General features: G+C 41.2%; 1 protein-coding gene across 1 annotated transcript in view; it reads right to left on the bottom strand.

Annotated features, from left to right (window-relative positions):
* MAP3K5 (mitogen-activated protein kinase kinase kinase 5) overlaps positions 1-22,463 on the bottom strand; it is a 105,529-nt gene extending 83,066 nt beyond the window's left edge. Inside the window, 2 exon segments of the mRNA XM_065631237.1 lie at positions 21,466-22,387; positions 22,389-22,463. Of these exon segments, the coding sequence (XP_065487309.1) occupies positions 21,466-22,387; positions 22,389-22,463 (997 nt within the window).
* Positions 22,464-23,334: the final 871 nt, after the last annotated feature.

Here is a 23,334-nt window from a genome sequence, read left to right on the forward strand (position 1 = left end):
TCATTTTTACATAGGTTCTAGTAGAAATGTGATCTGCACCAAGCCAAACTAAAAGGCTAAGGCAGAGTGTACAGAACCTTCCGAAGACAATCAGAGCCATGCCCATTAAACTGCTAAAAAAACCCCACAACACCTTGAAGTGTTTCTAATCCGAAGATGTTGAATTATTTCTTATGACATTATTTTTAAGTCATGGGAGTTAACATCTCCCAATCCAGTGATACCAAAAATGGTTTAAACATAGGAGATTCATGAACAGCAAGCACAGACTGAAAAATACACAGTATTTCAAGAATATGATGAACAGCAGCTGGAATGCCTAGACAAAATAGGAATCTTTCCAAGCTTTTGAAAATTTTGAAGTATTCTACCAGATGTAAACAAACACATTTGTTAGATGTCTTCACCTAGCCAAGAAAATATTTCTATCCTAAGAGGAAAATATCACTCATAAATAATATAGTATCCAAGAATTTTAGTCCCCAAGTCTCACCATAACCGAAAGTACAAAATACATCCACCATCCCTGGTTCTTTGCCACAAAAGTCTCCACATTGCAGCATTTTCACTGCTGTGTCCAATGTTTACCCAAGAACAGAAAGACACTGAGAAAACTAAATGCCCAAGAGCTTAGGAGTCTCACATGCCATGTTTCTGATAGAAAACACCATTATCTTCTAAAAGGTGCACGAATCTTTATTCATTAGGTTTGATCCAGGAACGAGTATATTCATAGTTGCTCTGCTGCAAAGTAATCCTAAGATTTCATATTCTGTTAGAAAATTGATATGAGAAGTCTCATCTAAAGTACCTGATCATAACTTTTAAGTTGGCAATATGCTGTGTTGCTTAAACTTAAGGCTGGATCCAGGACTCAGGAATTTAAACAGCTCATTCCTACTTTTTGCAGTTTGCTCTTGAATATTAATATAAGCTCCAAGTTCTGTAAAAAACACACATTTTTTTGTTATAGCATGAGAGTATTCACCCATGATTCACTGTCAAACTGCAGCACGATATCACAAGGAACTGTGCAAAGTCATATTGGCATTCCTGACTTGTATGTCAATAGAGCTAGAATTTGTCCATGGCACCCATTTGGGAAGCACCCTCAAGGACAGGAGGGGATCTTGTTCTGAAGTGAGACTGACAACATTCAGTAGATGTATCTATTATCCCCTATGTTTTATTTATTATACCCTATGCTTAGGGGTGCTGAAATACAATGTAAAACTGTCTAGGCAGCATACGGGAAAGAAAAAACCTCCACACATTTTTTGCACTTACCAGCAGCCACAGAACAAATGAGCCAGCACTGTAGGCTAATGCAAAAAAAACCCCACATTCTGTACTGTGTGAAGGAGAGTTTCATACGAAAAACACAAGACGTCATTACCCTCCTCTACCTGGCACTCATGAGGCATCAAATGAAATACCGTGAACAATCTGGGGCATAACTGAAGGAGGAAAGTCAAGCTGGCAAAGTATCCAGAAGAAAGGAAAAAAACATGAGTGAGAAGAGATTTAAAGACATATGATTAAGAAGGAATTATTGAACACAGCTAGAGTTGTTTCAACCATGAGAAAAAAAAATGTTGCTGGACATGTCATGCAATAACTCTTCATCATGTAAAAAGTTGCTGCCAAGCAGAAGCATAATAAATCTTCTCTGTGTTTGTGAACATTAAAAGAACAATCGGACTACATAAAAAATTAAATTAAAACATAGAATAACATTGTAGGGTTTTTTAAACTTCTGTTCAAATACATTCTGTTCCAAAGTAAAGGAGATTAAGAACAGATTGAGGAAAAACAGCCTATCTTTAAAAGCACCTGTGTCCCTGCAGGTTTTAGGGGAGGTTGAAGATGCCCTGCTACTGGAGATTCCCAACACCAGATTGGATTCCTCATAGTGGGGTGTGGGCATCAATACCTGACCCATCCCTGGAGTTCAAGGTTGATTAGCTACTCCATGGACTCCCTGCCAACCCGACATTCTTCTATGATTTGCATTGCCTTTTTTGTGGTTGCAAGCCACATTATTCTCGTTTAACAAAAGCCATACTGCACTGCTGCTTCTGACTGCACAGAATTAGCACGCTAACTTTTGTGAGTTTTCTTCATGTTTAAAGTGCATTCATAACAATTTAATGATGCTTAAATAAAACAGGAATGCTTTTATGCCAATATATACATTGCAGGTATTCCAAACAGTCTGTCTACACAGGTCTGATCTAGTACATTTTGATTACATATAAGGAGCTTTCATGAAATATAGAAATTAATATTTACAATAAAGAAGCAAACACTTCCAGCAGTCTGAGACCTGCTTTTATTTATTCTTTATGAAAAAAATGCTCTTATCCAGATCAGATGGATTAAAACAGGTAGAGAACCCCCCTTTAAAATTTCTGTGAAAAGAAAAGACAAAATTTGCTCAGACTGTGCTCAACCACACTGTAATTTGTTTCAGCACAGAAAGCAAATTGCACAACAGTAAAACAAGATGTCCCACAGAAAGTTCTCCTTTTACTCCAGCACGTTCTACATCTCTCTGATGTGCTGACAGTGTTTTTGCACAAATTAAGGGTTGCATAATACCCCCTCACACACCCCAACCAAAAGAAGTTCCTAGAAGCACCTTCCACAAAATGTTCCTCATGTGTCTGAGTTACCAGACAGCTACACTCTAAGAGGTGTAATTAAGGATGTTGCCTTCAGAAACACTCCATATTAACCAGACTTTCTTCCACTTAAGTCAAAGGCAGTTACCTGAAGGACAAAGGCATTAAGTTACTGGTAAGAACTTTTAAAAACAACTCCCTTCCAAATGGCAGAAAATTTTCCTGGGACAAAACATCCAGAGATTTATTGCCATTTAAAGAGCCATGATTAGTTTGTATCCTTTACTAACAACAGCTACATCAGAAACCGTTTTTCAGTGCTTTTACCAACGTCCAACATACTAACCACAAAAACATAGTTGTGAGAAACTGGACTGTGAAAAGTGTGTGTAGTAAAGCATCCCTAGGGATACCCCCACCATTATAGAGCCTAGTCACCAAAAGGAATCAAGTTAAAACGAGCTTCATTTCACCAGAACCCAGGTTGCCTCAAGCACCTACAAAGTCTCAGCACATCCTGGGGAGGTCCTCTCAGATACACTCCTCAGTGGATCCTAGCCCCATCCTCCTGATTCTGGTCTACAGGTCTCAATTCCAGGTTGATGGAATTCATGCTTCGAAAAACATGATCTTAAACACTGAATTCCCTGGCTTCACTCTGAAGGTGACCCACAAATCAAAGACACAGAGCTCCTGGAGCTCTGCTGTGATGAAGCTAAGGAGGTCAGCCAGGCGGCAGCATAACCATGCACAGAAAACACATCCCAGAGCCAAACTGACACTACACTTACACCAGTTTTCCTGCTACTTCAGATGCCAGATCCTCATCCAGCATAAAACAACGTGCTTTTGTGAATCAGGTTGTATTAGCTGATTATTTGCCCCCACCTGGCATTAAACAGGTCAGCCTTCATCATCATTTGCATCTACTTCTGGAAAACATTTATAATTTCATTTGTCTAGCAAATTAGTTAGAAAATTTACATCTGTCAATGAACTGTGTCAGTTCCGTCTGGAGGGTAGCAGCATTAAGTCAGATCAAAAAGACCATCTAGCCCAGTATCTTATCTCTGCCACTGCCAACAGCAGTTATTAGGGAAAACAAACAGCAACTGCAGAGCCACCTGGTATGTCCTTAAATCTTGGGGAAATTCGACACCCTAAAAAGCTCCCGAGTCATTTCATGTGTCCACTACACATAACATGTCTCAGTAAACCCACTCCTCATGAATTTTCATCCTTTAGAAGACTAACTATGTCCTTGTATGGAAAAATGCTTCCTTTAAAGTTGTTTGCAGATAAGAGTTAGGCAGCCAAAATTTAAAAATAAGTAATTGTTCCTTAATCATTCTTTCCTTTCCATTCCTGATTTTAAATTATATCACCTTTCCCTTTGTTTTGCTTCTGAAGAGACCATATTGATTCAGTCTCCATCTGCATGGAAACAATTCCATGAATGCATCTGATAATCCTGTTTTCCATTGTCTTCCACCAAGATACAAATTCAGTTTTTTAAAAGAGATGAGCAGAGATGCATGCATTAATAAAGATGACAAGTCACAGATTTATACAACAAGTGACTTTTCTAGTTTTTCCCCTATTTCTTTACTAATAACTCCTGATATTTTTATTATTGCTCCTGTGAGGTTTTCAGAAATTTACTAACAACAGTTCTAACCTCTGTTAGACATCCTCAGAGATTAGAAAATAAGCGTGGCTAGCAGCATTTAGCCCTTTCCTGTCTCTGTCTATTCATTTGCTTTTAAAATCTGAATAGTGACCACAACAAACCCATATAAACACTAGTTTATCAATTGCTTCATTGCTCACAGGTTTCCAGGTAGTAAAGCACATTCTTTCCCTACAGCTACAAAATTAAATTCACCACGTCTAACACATATGATTTATTGTCTACATGCAATGTCATAAATAGTCACTGTTTAAATTCAAAAGATTATTTCTAATTTTTCCTACTCATCTGCACCTTACAAAGCCTACTTATGTCCCATTTCAAATAAACCCTTGAAAAAACAGACAGACATACCAGCCTCTGCTACCATAACTCATATACCTTATCCATTTCCAGGTTGCTCTTTTAAAAAGAAAAAAATAGCTTAAAGAGAAACCACCAACACTTTATTTCAAAGGCAAGGCACAGATTTACAGTTAAGTTGCTTTTACCACTTAACACTAGTACTAAGGCCTCACAAGTCAAACACGACTTGAAAACAGGTAGAACAATCCTCCCAGGGTTGGGTCAGACCTTATCAATCTGTAAATCGTAAGCACGCGTTTTGCGTGCAGCCCTCCCAGCAATTTAGCAGGGAAAAAAAATCTGACTCCTTTGTACCACCAGCTGCACTCAGCCACACAAATCAATTTACTTCAGTCAACACAGAGAAAGTGCAGAGTAAACACTGCAGACCTGATTAAACTTAATTTGAAAAAAATCCTCTGGGCTCCACCAAAACTACTGCACAAAAGTATCTGCTTCACACAGAAAATAAAGGCTCAAATTTAAAGATCAAACTATAGTTTGGACTATTCAGAAATTATAAAGCCAACCCTCCATCAGAACCTGACAAATGTCACTAATGCGGCACATGGCACTATTGTATCACAACTCACAAAAGAACTAGCTGGAATCAGCAGTTTGCTTTGCGAAGCGCTCCACAGCATAGGCTTGAGTAATCTTGCCCTGTGACACAAAAGCCTCAAATCCTTTTAAAAATTCAAAGGGCCTTGTTAGAAGCTAACAAGGACGAGTTTATCTCCAGCAAAAAGAAACAAAGTTGCAGTCTTGTACACAGCTGCAGATGTACAAGTTTGATTACAGTGCAAGTATTCTTGCTAGCTACAAGAAAGTTTGGAATGGCTGCCCTTTTGTAAACATCATCTCTTGCTGGTTCCTGAACACAGTAATCACAAAAGTTTTGGATAAAATAAAATGTAGCCCTCACCTAAGAAAACTGGAAAACCTGAAATTTTGAGAATGTTAGGCTTACAAAATTTAAATTAATTTAGAAGATATACTTGAGACTGAAATAACCTAGCTTTTCCTGCACGTTGTGATTCTGATCCAGCTTCTTAATTTAGGCACACCATGCACAATCACTGGGTGTTTGGAATTGATGGCACAGCCGCTTAATTAGAAGCAGAACATCTTTAAGTTCAGATAGACACAGATTCATGCAGGCTGCTTTGCTCAGCCTAAGTTCATCTCCCTTTTACATAGATCAAGTTTGAAATTAATTTCAGAATTTGAGATATGGCTTTGTTTTAGCCAAGCAGAGCACAGACCACATAACTACCCCTCATGTTTCAAGCCTGTCAGGGTCAAGCGTGAGTATCAGTAAGAGGGAAGAGGAGGAGATACATGCCTTATTCTTATTGAGGAGGACAAAACTTTACACTACTTGCTCTACCAAAATAACTGTGTGAGAACATAAGAAATTACTTAGGATTTAATTTCCTGGATTTTCACACACTCAGATTTCCTGAGAAGCAACTATTAATTTGCAAACAAACACGGAAAATACTACATACCTAAAATTACTAGTGCTCACCCCACCACACCACCTGCCCAGTCTCACAAGGAACTGCACTGTTGCATCCACCACAGAAAACGGATATGACTCATCTGAGTTAAATTCTTAACGCTTGACATGATGGCTGCTAATTGCTGCAAAATGAGATTAAACAGGTCTGATAAGCAGATCCGCATTTGTCTTTGTCAATGGTAGCTCCAGGTGCCCTACAATAGCTATGATTTCATTCTCATTCAATTCAGTTTTACAGCAAATGAACAGCCTTGACTTAGTGTTGCTTTTTTCACTCTATATGAATACGCAAATCCTCAAACTTTACTTCCAGAGGCAAACCATCTTTGCACACAATTCCAGTACCAAAAGCCGCTTTTATTTTCCACAACATTGACTTAGAATTACTGCAGTACAATCTAATATCCAACCATTCCGTAAGAGTTTTTAAAACTTTTTTTCTGATTTTAAGGATCATAGGTGTTCTTGTCTTCTTAACAGAAATGAGCCATACCTAAATCACCAATAATCACATCAGTGGCACATCTGATATAGCCAGCAGGCTCACAAACTCTGGAAACACAAGTTCTCTCCTCAGTTCTTGCTACAGTCCACTGCCAAACCTCAGGCAAGTCACCTTACACTCTACTGCTCTGGTTTCACTATCCTTAAAATGATGAGCTTGCTATGTGTTCCCTCCATAAAGGGATCTATAGAAGAAATCCACAAGTTGACATATGACCCACAAACAGGAATGGCCAGTGTTGTAGCTGCTAGAAGCGACTTTGAGACAAAGCACCTGAAGCACTGCAAGTGTTGAATTTGATTCTGAAGTGTTTATGCATGGACATTCACCAATCTGGCAGTGTCGAATTCCATGTTCGGAAAAAAAAAAAAATATTGTTCTAGTAGCAGTTTTTGAAATGGAACTAGCACCACAGCTACAAATGACATTATGCATTTTAAGTGTCTTGCATAGCATCATATTTGAGTGATAATAAGGACCAAAAGAATAGGAGCATGGTCAAACATTGAGAAAATAGACTACAAACTCATCTATCACCTAGACTTCTTGAATCACAGCAGACAGCAAAAACCCACGCTAGCTAGACCAGAACTGAACCAAGGAAATGATACTATTATGAATTCACATCAATTCCAACTGGCTAAATCAGTGGTCCACGAGAAAGTTTGATGACTGGCATAGATTAGTAGAGCCAAAATGGTAGGAATGACCATTTGCATATTTAACAGGTTATTTATTTAATCTTATATTTCTTTTCCTTTTGTATTCTGTGTATGGGTTGAAATGTTTTCATTCCAAATAATTTCTGGAATTCAATTAGTATTCTGAGTGGCCTGGTACCAATTAACTAAAATATCTCAGTATGCAAGATCTAAGTGCAAGATTCAATGTAGGCTTCAAGCTCCATTCAAGCTGAAGTGATGAACTAGTGAGATAATAGTCATTTATACTAAAAATAGAATTATTTTTTTCCTACAACAATTACTGATGTGAATAGGAAAGCTACACAGATGCAAGTCTCCAAATAATTGCCAGCAAAATAGATATTCAGCTTTACACAAAGTAAATAATTGGCACAGCTGGTACAAAATGCATCTCAGTTTGCATTTGTACAGTATTAACACTTGAATTCTCATACTGCAGCCTCTTTAACTCCTAAAGAGGAGAAAAGAGAATCATTTAGGATTTAGAAATATTACAGACACTGTAAAAAAAGAAGTGACAACAGCCACCACCTACTCACACGTTCACTTTGAGCAGAGTAATTACTCTTTCACTTTATGGAATACTGAGATTTGTCCAAAAATAGCTGGATAGAGAGGCCAGCACTTTAAACCATGAAACTTAGGAACCGATTTTGCCAGCATTGAACAAATCATTTACAACAGCATGAGTCCAAATTAAAGACCTGAAACTTCATTCATTTCTTTCATAATCAATCTTCTTCATTTTCCACACTGAAGGCTTTTCAGTGTAACTGCAGTAATGCACAGCACTTTTATTATACTGAAATTAATGACTGGAAAATATATATTTATCAAAACAGGAACTAAGAGGTGCTCTCATTTATGTCTTACAGTGGGACTGAAAGCCCAAATGCATTAAAACAAAATAAAATTTTTGTACCATATTCAGTCATGACTTTTTGCACGTTACATGCAGATACAAAGGAACTGATGATCCATGCTGGAAGAGACACACAAATGCTGTACTTGCAACCTAGTTCTATAACGTGCTTTTTGGAAAGATTCCTTTTCAACAGACAGCACATTCAGCAGATTATTTGCTTGATGACTGCTGAGGCCTAAAACTTGAAACAGCTACCCACTGCCCTTCCTTCAGTTTAAGTGCTCCAAGAAAGACTGTGAATTTGGAAGCCAAGAAAGCTGCTGGACTTGTGCATTCACAGGCACAATATCTTTAGCCCACCTCCCTGAACAGATACGGCACTGCAACTCTACATATCCTCATTCATTAAGTCCCTTCAAAGGAGCACACTTGTTACACAAACTAGGAAACCAGCAAAGCAATGCTGATTGATTAAACACGCTCCAGAACCCACTTCTGCATGAGGACCAAGTAGCATGGAATGGCTTACGTATATCATAAATTCACCTAGCCTCAGATTGTTGCCTTCAGACTGGCCACTGGGAATGCTACCGAGGCTGTACTAGTTGGCCCAGGCCAAAAGCATAGAATAATGGTTTGTGTTGGAAGGGACCTTTAAAGGTCATCTAGTCCCCCATCCCGCCCCTCCCTGCAATGAGCAGGGACATCTTCAACTAGATCAGGTTGCTCAGAGCCCCGTCCAGCCTGGCCTGGAATGTCTCCAGGGATGGGGCATCTGCCACCTCTCTGGGCAACCTGTGCCAGTGTTTTATTTGCCTCACTGTAAAAAATTTCTTCCTTACACCTAGTCTAAATTTCCCTCTCTCAGTTTAAAACCATTATCTCTTGTCCTATCACAACAGGCCCTGCTAAAATGTTCATCCCAATCTTTCTTATAAGCCCTCTAAGTTCTGCCAGAAAAAATAGCAACAGCACAGGCAGCTGAGCTTTGGTAACCATGAATGTTCTCATTTGATAGCAGAGATGCAGTCCCAAATTTCAGTTTGAGTGACAGAATCTTCCGACTTCCAGTTGATGAGATGTCCTGAAGTTGGTTTTTGTTTTGTTTTGTTTTCCAATCCAGAGCAAAACCCAAACAATGTTTTCAAACCTTCCTATAAACTGAAAGTTTCTGAAAAACAGTCTAAGAGCACAAACATCTGGCACAGCCAACATAAAATCTACTCCTTAGCCACCCTTCCCGGAAGAGGAAAGGATATGAGGCAACCCGCAATGAGACAGGATCAAGAATAACATGAAACCACACCTTTAGGCAATTTCAACCCAGGTTGCTGCAGTCCTGCTTTGGGTCTGTCCTCAGGAACTCATGCTCAGCTCAGCAAACTTACTCAACAGAAAGCTAACCAGAAAGCAATGAAGGGATGAGTTAGCAATCAGGTCAGCTCCCTGACCTACCTCATCATGTAACTCTCTGAATGCTGAAAGCAGCACTGGGGAGAAGTGTGGTAGTCCAGTTTTTCATCCACTTAAGCTGCCATGGGATAGCACCTCAAAGGGATACAATATACTCAATTCTTCCAGCAGTCCTACTTACTGAGAGTAAGTGCATACGAAAATGAATTTTATGATCTTCTTTACCTATTCAGCAATGCAGCTAGAGGGAGGAAGCAGTATACTCTTAGCAGAAGGATAATTCTCTTTTCTGATATTGATATGCGTATTGCAGTGACTGTCATCTTACTTGTATTTATCAACATTCAAGATTATTTGAAAATATGCCATGTCAACTAGGCCTTTTAGTCTGAGACAGTTCTATTGCAAAGTACAGCTAGAAATTACTACAGCAGTAACTCTAAATCAATAGCTTCAATTCATAATAGATAAAGAATAAATAATTTCTTATGAACTGAATTAAAGCTTGAAGACAAGCACCTGCCAGTTTGCAACCAGACACAGCATAAACTGAAATCCACCAAGGGTTGGGAAGTTTGCCTACAAGGAAATTTTTCCATTGGATCTACTATTAAAGTACTCAAACAGAGGAGAGACATGGACAAAATACCAGGTTGTCAACACACGTCATTCAAAACAAGAGACACTTCTGGGACACTGCAGAAAACAGACCAAAATGCAAGCAGTTAAGCAACAAAAAGGACTGGAAGTTTTCCAGTTACACACCCATCTGGCAAGGTTTGCTCTAGAAACTCTTGCTTTAGATTAGTCCATTTTCCTAGCACTTTTATTGCTTTTTGGCCTTCTTGCATCAGCTGGAAAAGAGAGATCATGGGTTCTGGTAACAGAATTACTGGCAAGAATCCTTATTTTCTTGCTTCTTTTGTGGAACACTTTTAGAATGCATACTTTTAAAACTTCCTCCATTTTCCTCAAAACTGTGAGGTATACCCAAGTGTGTTGAGATATTCAAACTATGTTAAAATTGCTTCACACTTAATGACCTCCACAAACTTCTGTTGTTATTAAGCCCTAAAGAAATAAGTGCATCCAAGTAAAGCTTCAATACAAGCTCTTTGAGTGGCAGCTAAATCCAGCCCCTGAGAAACTTGAAAACCCTGGTGCAAACAGAGTTCTGCCATACATCCCAAGACCACTCCAGAAAAAAGTTGCTAAAACTGCTGGGCTGGGCTGCCTCACCTCACACAGTCTCAACCCTGGACAGTGCTGCCCATATCAGGTCCAGCCTTGGAGAAGGCTTGTCCAGAACCCAGTGTACACCACCCACCCCTAGGCCAGACCAGTGGGCTTCCCCTCTCATGCCAAGAGGCTGAGGAAGGACATTTTCTCCAGGTACAGACCTGGACTCCACAATGCCACGTGAAGTTCAGACTTCACCACCAGAGATGGCCTTCTATGGCTGTAGTTAGTCAGGGTACCCATGTGCTGCTCTTCATCTGTGCGAGCAAGCAGCAGAAGAAAAAAGCCAGTCCTCTCCTACCCCTAGATCAGACTGAGAAAGAACATAATCCCTCAAGACCAGACCAGAAGCAGGCAGTGCCACAAGATCTCAGAACTTCCTCAGAGATAAGAGCGTTGGCCCCATCAGCCTGCTCTCATGACAAGGGTAATGCCTTCTCTCCTCCCTTTAGAGCTGCAGCACTAGGGAACATTCTCTTTTCCCCCCTCTGCCAGCACCCTCTCAAAAAAAAAAAAAATCTTGCTTTGTACAGCAATCTATAACTGTACAGGATATTTTGGAAGTGCCACTTTTTTTTCTGGTGTGCCCTGCAGTCTCTTCTACACTTCCTATGTGCAACATTGACTATACCTAGAGTTGTTACTCCTGGTTAATAAAAATCAGGAAAATTCCAAAATCCAGTGACAACCCTGAAAGACATAAAAGGAATAAAAAACTCCAGCAGAAATAAATGAAGTGAGAACCACCAAGGTTTTGAGTTACACAGTCTCAAAATAAAAAAGAAAAATAAACAAATCCTTAAGAAGTTCTGTTCTTCTCCTAAGTAACATACACTCAGAAATAGTTGTGGAAGGTAAAGGGCTTCCCAGTCTTGTAAATAATATACAAGTATTGAATGAATTAAACAGGAACCTTTACCTCCTGAAATAAGTTCCATCATCATAGGCAAAGAAAATAGTTTCTGCACAGCAGTTTCTGTGATTTGCAAGGTCACTGAAAACCCTCGTAAGAGACTACATGTTAAAGGACTCCAAGTATCATAGAATTATATTTATTATTATAAGTACCACCAGTGGAGTTCAGCTCTGCAGAAAACAAAAATTGAAACTGACCTGAAGGAAACAGAACATAAACAAACAGGACTTCTGTTTATTTACACAGGTAACAACCACTTCTTTTCTAGTGAAAGTGATTGAGACAGTGTCACTGAGGCCTTTTGCAATTGCACTTGACCCAAGAACGCTGATTATGTTCAGATCTGACCAAATTCCACTCCCAGGGAGACTTGGAAGGATTCCCCCTTCTTCACACCGACTGCCTGGCAAAAACTTCTCATTTCCAATCATGATGTGGAAGAAAAGGTTACATTTGGGAGACAAATAGCTTCTGTCCTTCTCCACAGATGCCACACGTCACTGCCACTGATGGCACGAGCTGCAAGGAGCGAGCACAGACAGGATGCAACACGCAACCAAAAACCTGGCTTTCACCAGCATGACATGTTATCGCCAGCATGTGGAAGCAGAACCAGTGGTCCGCACACACATAGCCGGATCAAAGGCAATCCACTTGCATATGAATCACCCGTAAGGTTTCTCAGCCATCCTCCAGGAACCTTATCTTAGATACTGCATTGAAAGGCAGTAATAAACCAATAAAACACAAAATTATGACGTACATCTAGCATGCTTCCTCTCAGACATATTTCACTAGAGGGGTGAAAACAGTACTGTCATGCTTTTAAAAGCGAGTGTATCTATAAAAATCATATCAAAGGTGGAGCAATGGAAGTAGAAGCTTTTAATTTTATGGGTGTGCCTCTATGGTGGAGTTAAATGAAGCACTTTGCTACTGTGTCAACATAACTGGATAAATTTATCCCAAGCATGAGGGGCCCCAGGTCAGAACCATAAGTGAATACCTACAGCAGTACAAGTGTTCCTTTCCTTTTGGTACATCACGGAGTCTTCCTTGTTCACTTTCTGTGCTGCTGTCAGACGACTAACTTGGGCGCTCTCGCGCATCACAGACCACACTTCTGTTGGAAGCCCGTAAGTTCACAGAAAGGTGCTGGAGGACTTTCAACTCTTGAGAATTACTTAACCTGCATCTTCACACTTCAGACTGCAGGTTTCAGTCTACAGTCCCTAGTAAGCCAGAAAGATTGTACTGAAAGCAGCACTGTACCTGTATCAGACAGGTAATGGGGGAAAAAGATTAGATAAAACTCTCCACAAGAGCTGTGGACAACTCTTCTGTGAAGGTATCACTGAAAATTTGTCTTCATCACTGAAAGCACTAGCTGCTTACTCACCCCAAGTGCACTCTCTGCAAGAGACATCCACTGATGCCATCAGCAGGCAAGTCCCAGAGCAACTCATTTATTTCATTACAGTAAAGGAGAAATGCAGAGCCAAGTTTTTACAAGGGTATCTAGTTCCTAAATCAAAACATGCATTTCTTGTGGGATTTGAAAGGCTGCCGATTCCCGCTGACTTCAAATGAGTCAGTCTGTGGGAAATCTTTAAGCCCCATGCTGCATCTAAATGCATCCCAAAGGCTACGAATAAAGGCAGACATGATTTAGAAGAGAATTCAACTCTCGCATGCTGTCCTTAGTAGAAATATATCTGCTCCTGTCAAGGAATAAATTTGGTCTCAGAGGAAAAAAAGTAATATACCCTAAGAAGCAGCAGCCTGTACTTGTGTGTCAAGCTCAGCCTGAGGTTCATTTTCTCTTGGAATACAAATAATTACAAACTTATTACAGAGATCTACCCATCAGCGATTACCAGAAAATTCCCTAACTGTCAAAACAGATTCTGCTATCATCTGTCACACACACCTTCTGCTGTACAAGACAACTTCACCGAAGGTTTCATACGTCTGTCTCATTTTAACAAATGCTGTACTTCTGCGTGTGTCTGTATCACTGAATATAAAGCCCCCAAGAAGCCATACAAAACAAGCAGTAGGAGACTACAGTGGACATTCAGGGACAATCTAAAGCAGGGAGTCTATGATGAAAGATGACAATCCCAGCAATAACTTCCATTTTGTTAACCACAAATGTGCAAAATCCCTATCAATATTAAGCGACTAGGTTTTTTTGGTTTATTCATGTATACCTTACAAGAACAACTTGCAGGTTCCCTATGCATGCAAACACAGCAGTGCTAAATAGCAACTGTTGTTCCAAAGGGCTGGGGGAAAAAAAAGGAAGATTTAAATGACCAGCACTACTGAATACACTTAAAACTCAGATCTACTCAGAGACAAGAGAAAATGAACTGCCATAAAAGTGAAACTTTCACTTGCTTAATTTTATTTAAGATCAAACCACAAAAATTTACTGATGGGGCCTTTTCTATTTTTCACTTGATCCTTCCAGCTTTGCTACATATACAGCTTCTTGTATTGTGCTGCTTTACTGCAGAAAGTGGCTGAAAAGAGAAGTAAAATTCTTAACGTGGCTGCGGTAAATTCAGGAGTCGTTTCTGCATGACACATCCTGTTCAGAGCTACAGAAATGCAAACTGCAGAAAAACCAGTCACAGGCTTTCTTCTGCATTACTCTCAAAAAGTATTTATCTAGGTCAAGTCAGCCTTCTCTCCACTGGGGAATATACTTTCATGATGTCTGCTCATAAAGATGCCTCACAATGAGTTTTATATCCTTAACTGTATTTTAAGAGACCCTAATAATTTCACAACCTGCATTTCTCCCCCACCACTTGAAATACTATGCAGCACATAGTATTTGAAAACTAGCTCTAACATCCTGATGCATTTAACATAGAAGGTAGCATTTCAAAAGCCTGTAACTTCCAATAATCCAAGAAAAGCCTGGATATGGACCATCTATCCAGGTGTCTCACTGATAATCACTGGGAGATTCAGTAAATGAGCACTGCAAGAGCATACTCTTAATATTATTTACATTATAGAAATGGCTGGAAATTCATGTCAGCATCAAGGCTCCTGTGCCCAGGGCACCACCCATGCTAGATGCTCTACAAGTGTTGTGGTTAGGGAAGAGGCCCAAGGAAGCTCTTGCTGCACAGCAGAGCTACAATTGCTACAACAGGTCAGTGACGAAGTTTGAAACAGAACCCAGGTGTCACAGCCACATACATCCACTCTATACATGCCCTCCATGCATCTGCTGTGCTCCTCCTACTTCATACAGAAACTGATGGAATACTGGTCTTTCAGGCACCTCTTGACAGGGAGCCTGATGGAAGTTATGTGTACAGTACCAATATTTGAATCTGGTTACAAAATTTACAGTTGGTCCCGCAATTGAAGTATTTATAAATATATTGTTTCAAATCCCATAATTTCCTCATAAATTCAGAAGTTCTCCACCAGCACTTGCTATGAACAGACAAAAGAAACTTTCTATGAGGACTGGTTTTTGTTGTTGTTTTGGGGTTTGTTTTTGTTTGTTTGGGTTTTTTGTTTGTTTTTTGTTTTTCCCAAACTCATCATCATTTCTGTTGTAGATGTAGATTACATTCAGGTGCTTCAGAATGAAGTAGTGGTTTATGTTGAAGATGTGCCGTGCATTTGTTTTCGGTTTCTTACACTGCCTTCTAATAGAGTCCAGAATCAATATCCACAGTCAAAAGGAGCTTTATAAGCCACCCCACCTGAGTGTTACAATATAGGCATTCAGACACAAGACGCAAAGATTCTGTAGTCTTATTATAATACCTCACATCCCTGACATGTCTATCTTGAGAGCATGGCTATAATCATCAACTCTATTCTGCACACCATCTACATTATTAAATTACTCAGCATTTCTTGCTCCAACTCATCACTTGCAACATAGTGCTGCTGAAATGCAAGATTCTTTCAACATGAGTTCCACTGAGTGGGAGTTGCCCTTGACCCTGAAATAGGGCAAAAATAATGCATCAAGATAATGTCTTCTGCTATGTTAATGAGAACTATCATGTAGAACGGGGATTCTCCAGTCATGATGCTATAGAAACAGTAGTAGTGATTCAGCAGCACCTTGGGGAATGGGAGGGTGTGGTTGTCAAAAAAGTAAAGTGATGGATGCAAGTGTTGCATAATCACATAGAGCATGTGCAGTAATTTAAGAGTCTGACAAAACACTTAGTGAAATGAAAAAATAATAATCAGGAAGTACAGAAAAAAAGATGGGTGAAAAAAAACCCTAGTCATTCTGAGAGAATGTGGAATAGAATAAATCCTGCAGTTACTATCTCTCTGGTAGTGGGTTTTTGCTCCTACACACAGTTAATACGATAAGAAGCATGTTGCTTTTTACCACGGAAAACATTTACTTCAACTGCTAGAATCAAGAACATCACCTCTTCTGGGTTTAAGAGCAGAGGCTACATTAGTGTGTCACAATCACAGAACTTCCAGGAAACTTATATAAAGGCATAAATCACTTTAAAAAAAAAGCATCATAGAATTTAGAATATTTAGAGAAAAATGGGAAGTAACTGCAAGAATGCAGTTGAGCCCTGATACTGCTTTATTGCATTTGTGTGCCCATACATGTTTATAAATGCACAATCCAGAAATGTTCTGTAAAGTCTGCAGAAAAATTTAGGTGTAGAACATTTTCCAAGCAAAGTTCACTTTCACACAAGTGGCTGGACTGGCGCTCTGAAGATTTTGTCACTTTGTGTGTCAAGATTCTCCCCAAGCACATTGCACAATATGTTTCTAAGCCCAGTAAGCTGACAATAACAATTTCTACCCCAAGCCTACATGAATTCTAAAAACAACTATGCTGAATTCCAGAAACAAAGATGAGAGACTAAATCTATTTTATTATATGTTATTTGATTAACTCTATTTTACTCAACCATTGCTGTTCCGGGGAATTACCTCAATAGCCCCCCACAACAGTGTTAGTACAAAATATTATCATAAGGGCCATTGATTCATGAAGCTTGAGCATAAGAAGCTGAAGAAAAGGAAACTCCCCAATGTAAGACAACCTTAAAGTTACAAGGAGAGATTTGTATGACAAGCACATCAGTCAAGCTGTTTAGCTTGAAAATCATCCTAAAACAAGTGACTGTACAGATTAGAAAACCCAGATCCTCCTCAGTCACTGACTGTGTGATCTTATTTTCCATCAGTTGCTCTGAGACCACACAAAAGTCAAAATGTTTGATACTGTGCTTCTGACAAGTTCTTACTAAAAAAAAAAAAAATTTTACATCTTCACAAGGTAAAGATGCTCTGTAGCTTAATCTTGCAAGACAGACAAGCACAAGGAACACACATCTGAAAATATTAAACAAATGATCCCTCTGTCCATGTGCTATAAGTCAACACAAGTTTCTCCAAAAGAGGATGCAAGGCACTCCAGAATAAGGCAAATTTCTGATAAAGTTTTTCTCCATCTCCTTATGGTGTATTTCCCTCAAAATACAAGATTACTAACCTCTTCAAGAAGAAAGAGCACAGCTTTTCTCTTTAAAGTAGTGTACTCTAAAAGCCATTCCAAACCCCTCCCTTTATTATCCTTGTTTTGACACTTGTACAGCACTTGTCTTGCTAATCAACTGCTCACCCCTAACTTACCCTGTCCTTTAAAATCAAAACAATTTAAAAGTAATTTACAGATTACAATCAGATGAGGCAAAACCCTGCCTAATCCTTAAAAGCCTGTGTGAAGAACTTAGAGCACCTCTCTCCCATGAAGAGCTGACCTAGGTTACTGATTCATGCTATTTTTTTTTCTTTTTATGGTGCTTTTCCCATCTTTTCTTTTTTTCTAAAACACTCTGCTCAGCTAGTTCTTGATGCATTTGTGCAATATAAAATGACTGTGTAAAGATCTGCACAGAAAGCAAATCATCTTAATTTCAATTGCTGAAGAAAGAAAAGAATTAATGCTTACTCAAGCCAAACAAACTCTTAAGTACTCTATACTCATTTATGGCTCAGTTTCAAAGGAACTGAGCAATTAAAAAAAAAAAAAAACCACAACAAGAGGATATGCAGATCTGGTCATTACAATGCAGAGAAAACGTCATTTAATTACAAATATCAATGGTTATAATAACTTTGGAAACACCATGACTCTCTACTGCATCGTAGAAAGGTTTCCCTGCTATATTTTGGGATGTCTAACTGCCTGACACTTTAAACATTCCTGAACTGTGTAAAAATGTAGCTGAATTTAAGCTGCTGCAGGTGAATTGCAGGTCACCTAATACAACTGCAAAAACAAACAAACAAAAAACCAAACAACACCAAACTCCAAATACCATCTTCATGAGGGGAGAAAGATCTTGAGACAACTGATCAAACCCAGATACATTGAGTTTTGCAAGAAATCAGACTAGATTTCCTCTCCTCACCTTACTATTATATAAGTGGCAGACGTGATAAATTTTGAAATCTCTATTTTTGACAGACTCTTTTTCAGCAATTTCTAGGGCTAATTTGTCACTTGTTTCCTCAATAAGCAGGTTCTTTTGCTGAAATCAAGCAGAATTTAAACCATGCAAGCAGAAATGCTAGAATAGGCTCATTCTTGATATTTGGTGCATGAATGGTTCAATTACACATAGCTGAGACCTACTCACTAATCATATGCATGGCTAATTATGTTTCAGCATTTAAGGACCATCAGTTGACTGAAGCTGGGAGAAGAAGATTATTAGTAGGCTAACCTACATTTAAGGCGGATGATGAGTATTTACATCTGAGATTAGATTTTATTTAATACCCCTTGATGGTTCTCTTTGAAGCAGTGAAAGGCATGAAGTGAACCTACATCAGAGATCACCAAGAGTCCAGACTATGTCATACAAAGCAGAAACAAGATATTGAAAAGAGAAGGCTTGATGATAGACAGATATGTTACGCTGTAGCTCTTCTCCCTCTCCCCAATCACAGTTGATTTACATGCATGAGTTGAGATGTTTGTTTTATCTCATTCAAACAGTTATAAGCTTGATTTTCCAAACCTTCATGAAATTACATCACTCCTTACTCTTGTAACTTAGTTGCCCTTTACACTGAGTCTAGTAAGACTCGATACCTTGAATAAGACAAAATAACCATTACTTAATTTGAAAGTACTTTTACTGCTAAATTCTTATTTGACATTCAGTCATGCTGTACTACATTAATATACTATATTATTTAAATAATGTAGTGTGCAGACATTCTTTATCAATATTACTAATACCATCTTTGACTACTGAAAGCACACAGCAAAAGAGAGGACAAGGGGAAGTGGGAAAGAGTTCAGGTGGCCTACAAATGCTCCTCCACATCACTGTGTTGAAGCAGTTATTACAAAAAAAAAAAAAAAAAATCTGTGCTATAGTTACACCCTCCATCACTGTTTTCATTTTGTTCCCTACACTGCTCCACATCCCCATTTCCACCCTTCACTTTGTAATGCTGTTCTGTTTCTAACCTGGGAGAAATTTTTTCACCAGCTTAAAATTCTTGTAAAACTAGTTCCTAAAAATATACACAGAGTGTATATAAGATGCAACAGGAATAAAGAAACAAGTACGAAAACTCAGATCTTTCTAGACCTAAGTCCAGCCTTTGAGTCAGCAGCACAAAATAGCTTTGGGATCACAGCTGGTTTATGACTTGTCAGCTCAGACAGCACAGAGTATATGTGGAGCAGTCACAAACTTATGTCCTGCTCTCCTCAGTCCAGGAGCTGGATGTTTCTCTCCTGGTTCTTTACATGTTTATAGGTTTTGCTGCTAAAGCTGAATGGCAAAGTGTTTTGCCTGGTTTGCAATACTTTGAATGAATTCCCACAGCCAAACAGTACGGGGCGGGGAGGGGGGAAGAAAAGCAATGCTTTCACATTTACGCAGTTTGCTCAAAAGCTACTGAAAAAAGTAAATTATATTACATAAGTGTGCAGTTATGTAGCACTACATGCCAGATGCCTACTGCCAGAATTAAATGGGGCCCACTTCGAGTTAAGTCTCCCATTACAAGAAAAGCCTCCGTGAACTACCGAGACTCGCCTATTCCACAGCTCAGAAGCTAAAAATTAACCAATGTAAGAGGCAAAAACATCATGGATAATTCAACTCCATGAGCCTCACTACACAACAGCTTCTACAACCGAACCAAAACAGACTCTCAGACTTCACCTGTCCTGGAAAGACGTCAGGGTGTTTGAAATCTGAAGTCTCTCTTATCTGTATATGGAAAGTACAGAATCTATAATGAAGCTCTATGGCCTTCCTATTTTCACCTGTGAGGACAGCTCCTCTTACTCCTTAGAACGTTACTTCTAACAACATAGCTCTGCAAGAGGCACAAGGAATAAGCTGTGACCGCACACTTCAGAATCATCCACCTCACTGAACTGAAAGCAGTAGTCAGTGAGGAAAAACCTGCAGAGTTTCAAAGAGATGACATGCATACGCATGTCCGTGCTAAAGGATCTTTTCTGTAAACTGGCTACAATTCCACCAGGTTGGGTTTTTTTTCCTTCTTCCCACCCATCCAGGAGAAAACAAACCTACAATATCAGCCAAAACTTTTTAAGTGCTCATTTTTTGCATGTATTTCACACACACAAAAACCATGCCACACTATAAACTGAAAATTGTAGGTCGGGTCACTTTCCTGCTTCTGATTTTTTTAAAGCAAAAAAATAAAAATTGAGTGCTATAACTTTAGCTGTATGAAGTCTTTACAAATCTAGTAAGTAGGTTTTTCCATTCTACATTCACATCATACATCTGTCAATAAAATAAAAAAGACAGGAGGAAGTTTTGTGTTATTACTTTTAGAAGTGGGGCCAGGTCAATCATACATTACAACCTCGGGTCACTACGCCTTCAAACAAGGGTGTTACAATTTCATCGCTGGGAAAGCCGGCAAACCGGGGTAAGAGGATGCAGCACACGGCATTAGTGCCAACTAACCAGATCAGCGCGCGTCACTCTTCGTTCAAGCCCATCCATCATAAATGTTTTATGCAACCAATATCAGAAGCACTAACTTCCAAGCACAAACACACGGAGCGTTCCAGATACTGTGTCAGCACAAAGAAATTGTCGAGCTACACAGCTGGTGCCAAATCTGCTTTCAAAGCTCCCGGGGCCTCGCAGCTCCTGCCCATTCCAGCCAGAGAGCAGCACGTCAGTAAAAACTTGCATCCTTGCACTTTGTTGGGAGGCTGGGATAAAACAGCCAGATCACGTTTAACCCACAGGTACAAGTCACAAGCGCCGATTCACAGCACGCTTGGTGACAGGGAGTTTCTTCTCCAAAACACTTTAGCGGGGGGCACGAAAACAGGCTTTGACGCACTTTTGCCTCTCTAGGTAACCGCCGCGGCTGCCCGAAGGGTGTCACTGAAGCCCGGGGGCAGCGGGGGCACCCCGGGGCTCAACCCCCGGAGGGCTCCGCGGCCGGAGCTGACCCCGCGGAGCGGGGGGCACGCCTGCTCCCGCCGCCCCGCGGTGGACCCAGGGCGGGCCGGGACAGGGAGGTGAGGGCGAGCCCGGGCCGAGCCGCTCCCGCGGCGGCGATCCAGCCCGGGCAGGTCGCTCTCACCTGCGTTGTAGAAGCGGTCCAGCACCGCCGTCTCGCCGAAGTCCAGCTTGCCGAAGTGCAGGGTCTCCAGCGCGGCCCCCACCGCCTCGCACGCCTCCCGCAGGCTCTGCAGGGCGCCGCTCTCCGCCGCAAGCAGCGGCCCCTGGCTCGCTTCGTTGATCACGTAGGTGACGGCTGTCCGCCTGCCGCCACCCTTGGCCCGCGCCGCGATGCCCGGGCCAGCGGCGGCAGCGCCGTCCTCAGCCCAGAGGGTACCGGGCGGCGGCGCGGCCAAGTCGGGCAGGAGGCTGCGGGCGCCACCGTCGGCCCCTTGCGCCCGCCTGCCGAGCACCTCCTCGCAGGGGGGGGCGCCGCCGGGAGAGCTGGGCACCGGCAAGCTGATCATCCCCTCGCTGCTGTCACTCATCCCGGCGGAGGAGCAGCCGCCGCGGCGCGTCCCAGGCTCTGCTGCGCTGGCCGGGGTTAGGCGGATGCCATGCTGCGCCGCCCGCCGCAGAACGGTCCCGCCGAGCTGCTGCAGGGGAGAAGCGGCCGGGCTGAAGCGAGGGGCTCCCCCTCGGGCGCTAGCGAAAGCTGCCGGAGGCGGGGAGACGAGCACAACAGCCTCCTTCAATGTCTGCCGCCGGCACCATGGCGCGCCGCTCACTTCTCCCCCGCACCTGCAGGGACTGCCCGCTGAGCCGACCCCCCGCAGCTCGGCTTCAATCTCCTGCTGGCCCCGGGCACCTCGCTCTTCCTGCGGCCGCTCCGCTCCGCGGGCGAAATCACTCGGCCGCGCGAAGAAACCACTTGTCGGATCGCTCTCCGGCGCCCCCGCTTTAGCGGAGCGACAGCTGCGAGGCCACTGGCGGCGCGGGCTGGGGCGGCCCCCGCGCCGGGCACCTCCCTCCGGCCCCGCCTCAGAAACAACCACCCGCCCCCCCGCTCCGGCTGCTGCGTGTCCCGAGTGTGGGCTCTCGGGGTGGGTGAGCCACGCCGCGTCCCCACGGGGACCGCATGAGTAAGTGCTTTGGGCGTTTGCACCGAGTTGAGAGCGGTGGCAGGATTTAATAACCATTAGTCCTTGTCTTCTATTATAATTCCTGTCTAAACCTCCCTCTGTGTTCCCAAGCGGCTCCAACTTCACTGAAGGGTTTGTGGCTGACTTCAGCAGTATCGGCCTCATGCTTTTCAAGTGTTGTGCCTGGAAACTGGAAAACTGCCCCAGTATGTTGATTAAATATGTCATTTTCTTACATTCATCTGTAATCTACCTGTCAAGAACACTCAAATGCTTGGTAATTAAGAAAAATATTGCTTCATGGCAAAGGAAACTAGTTGGAATAACTAGCATATATCCCAAAGTTGTGCTAACTCTGTATGGTAGGCTGCCCAGTTGAGGGAAAGGTCCTTTAACGTGAAATAATACATAACCTAACGTGAAATAATACATAACATGAAGGGTAAAAATCCCAAACTTTCAGATTATTTGTAGGCGAAGCAGGAATCTCTAGGGAATTCAAAATGGATTTGAAAAGGAAATGAGGTTGAGACTTGTACAGTCTGGTTTTGAACAGAAATACTGTGAAACTGGATTTTTTTTTCTAATACTATGTTTCTGTTAAATAGGTAGAGGAGAAAAGGAGGAAAAACGTACTTGACATATTTACAGTTATGTTTATATGCCATATCAATAGGTCCATACTGTTAAAATTGATCTTGTTAAGACTAATCAATTCATCAGGCACAAAGCCTGCTCTTGTATCATTGTTTTCCATGACTTCTGTAGACAGAGGATCAATTCTGGAATCATTAGAAAAATTAGTCACTGCAGTGCCTTCAGTGGCTCTGTTTGCTTTTGTGCTGAGCAGTCCCCTTTTTCGACGAGAT

Source organism: Caloenas nicobarica, chromosome 3, assembly GCF_036013445.1.
Source record: "Caloenas nicobarica isolate bCalNic1 chromosome 3, bCalNic1.hap1, whole genome shotgun sequence".
In the NCBI taxonomy this organism is placed as follows: domain Eukaryota; kingdom Metazoa; phylum Chordata; class Aves; order Columbiformes; family Columbidae; genus Caloenas; species Caloenas nicobarica.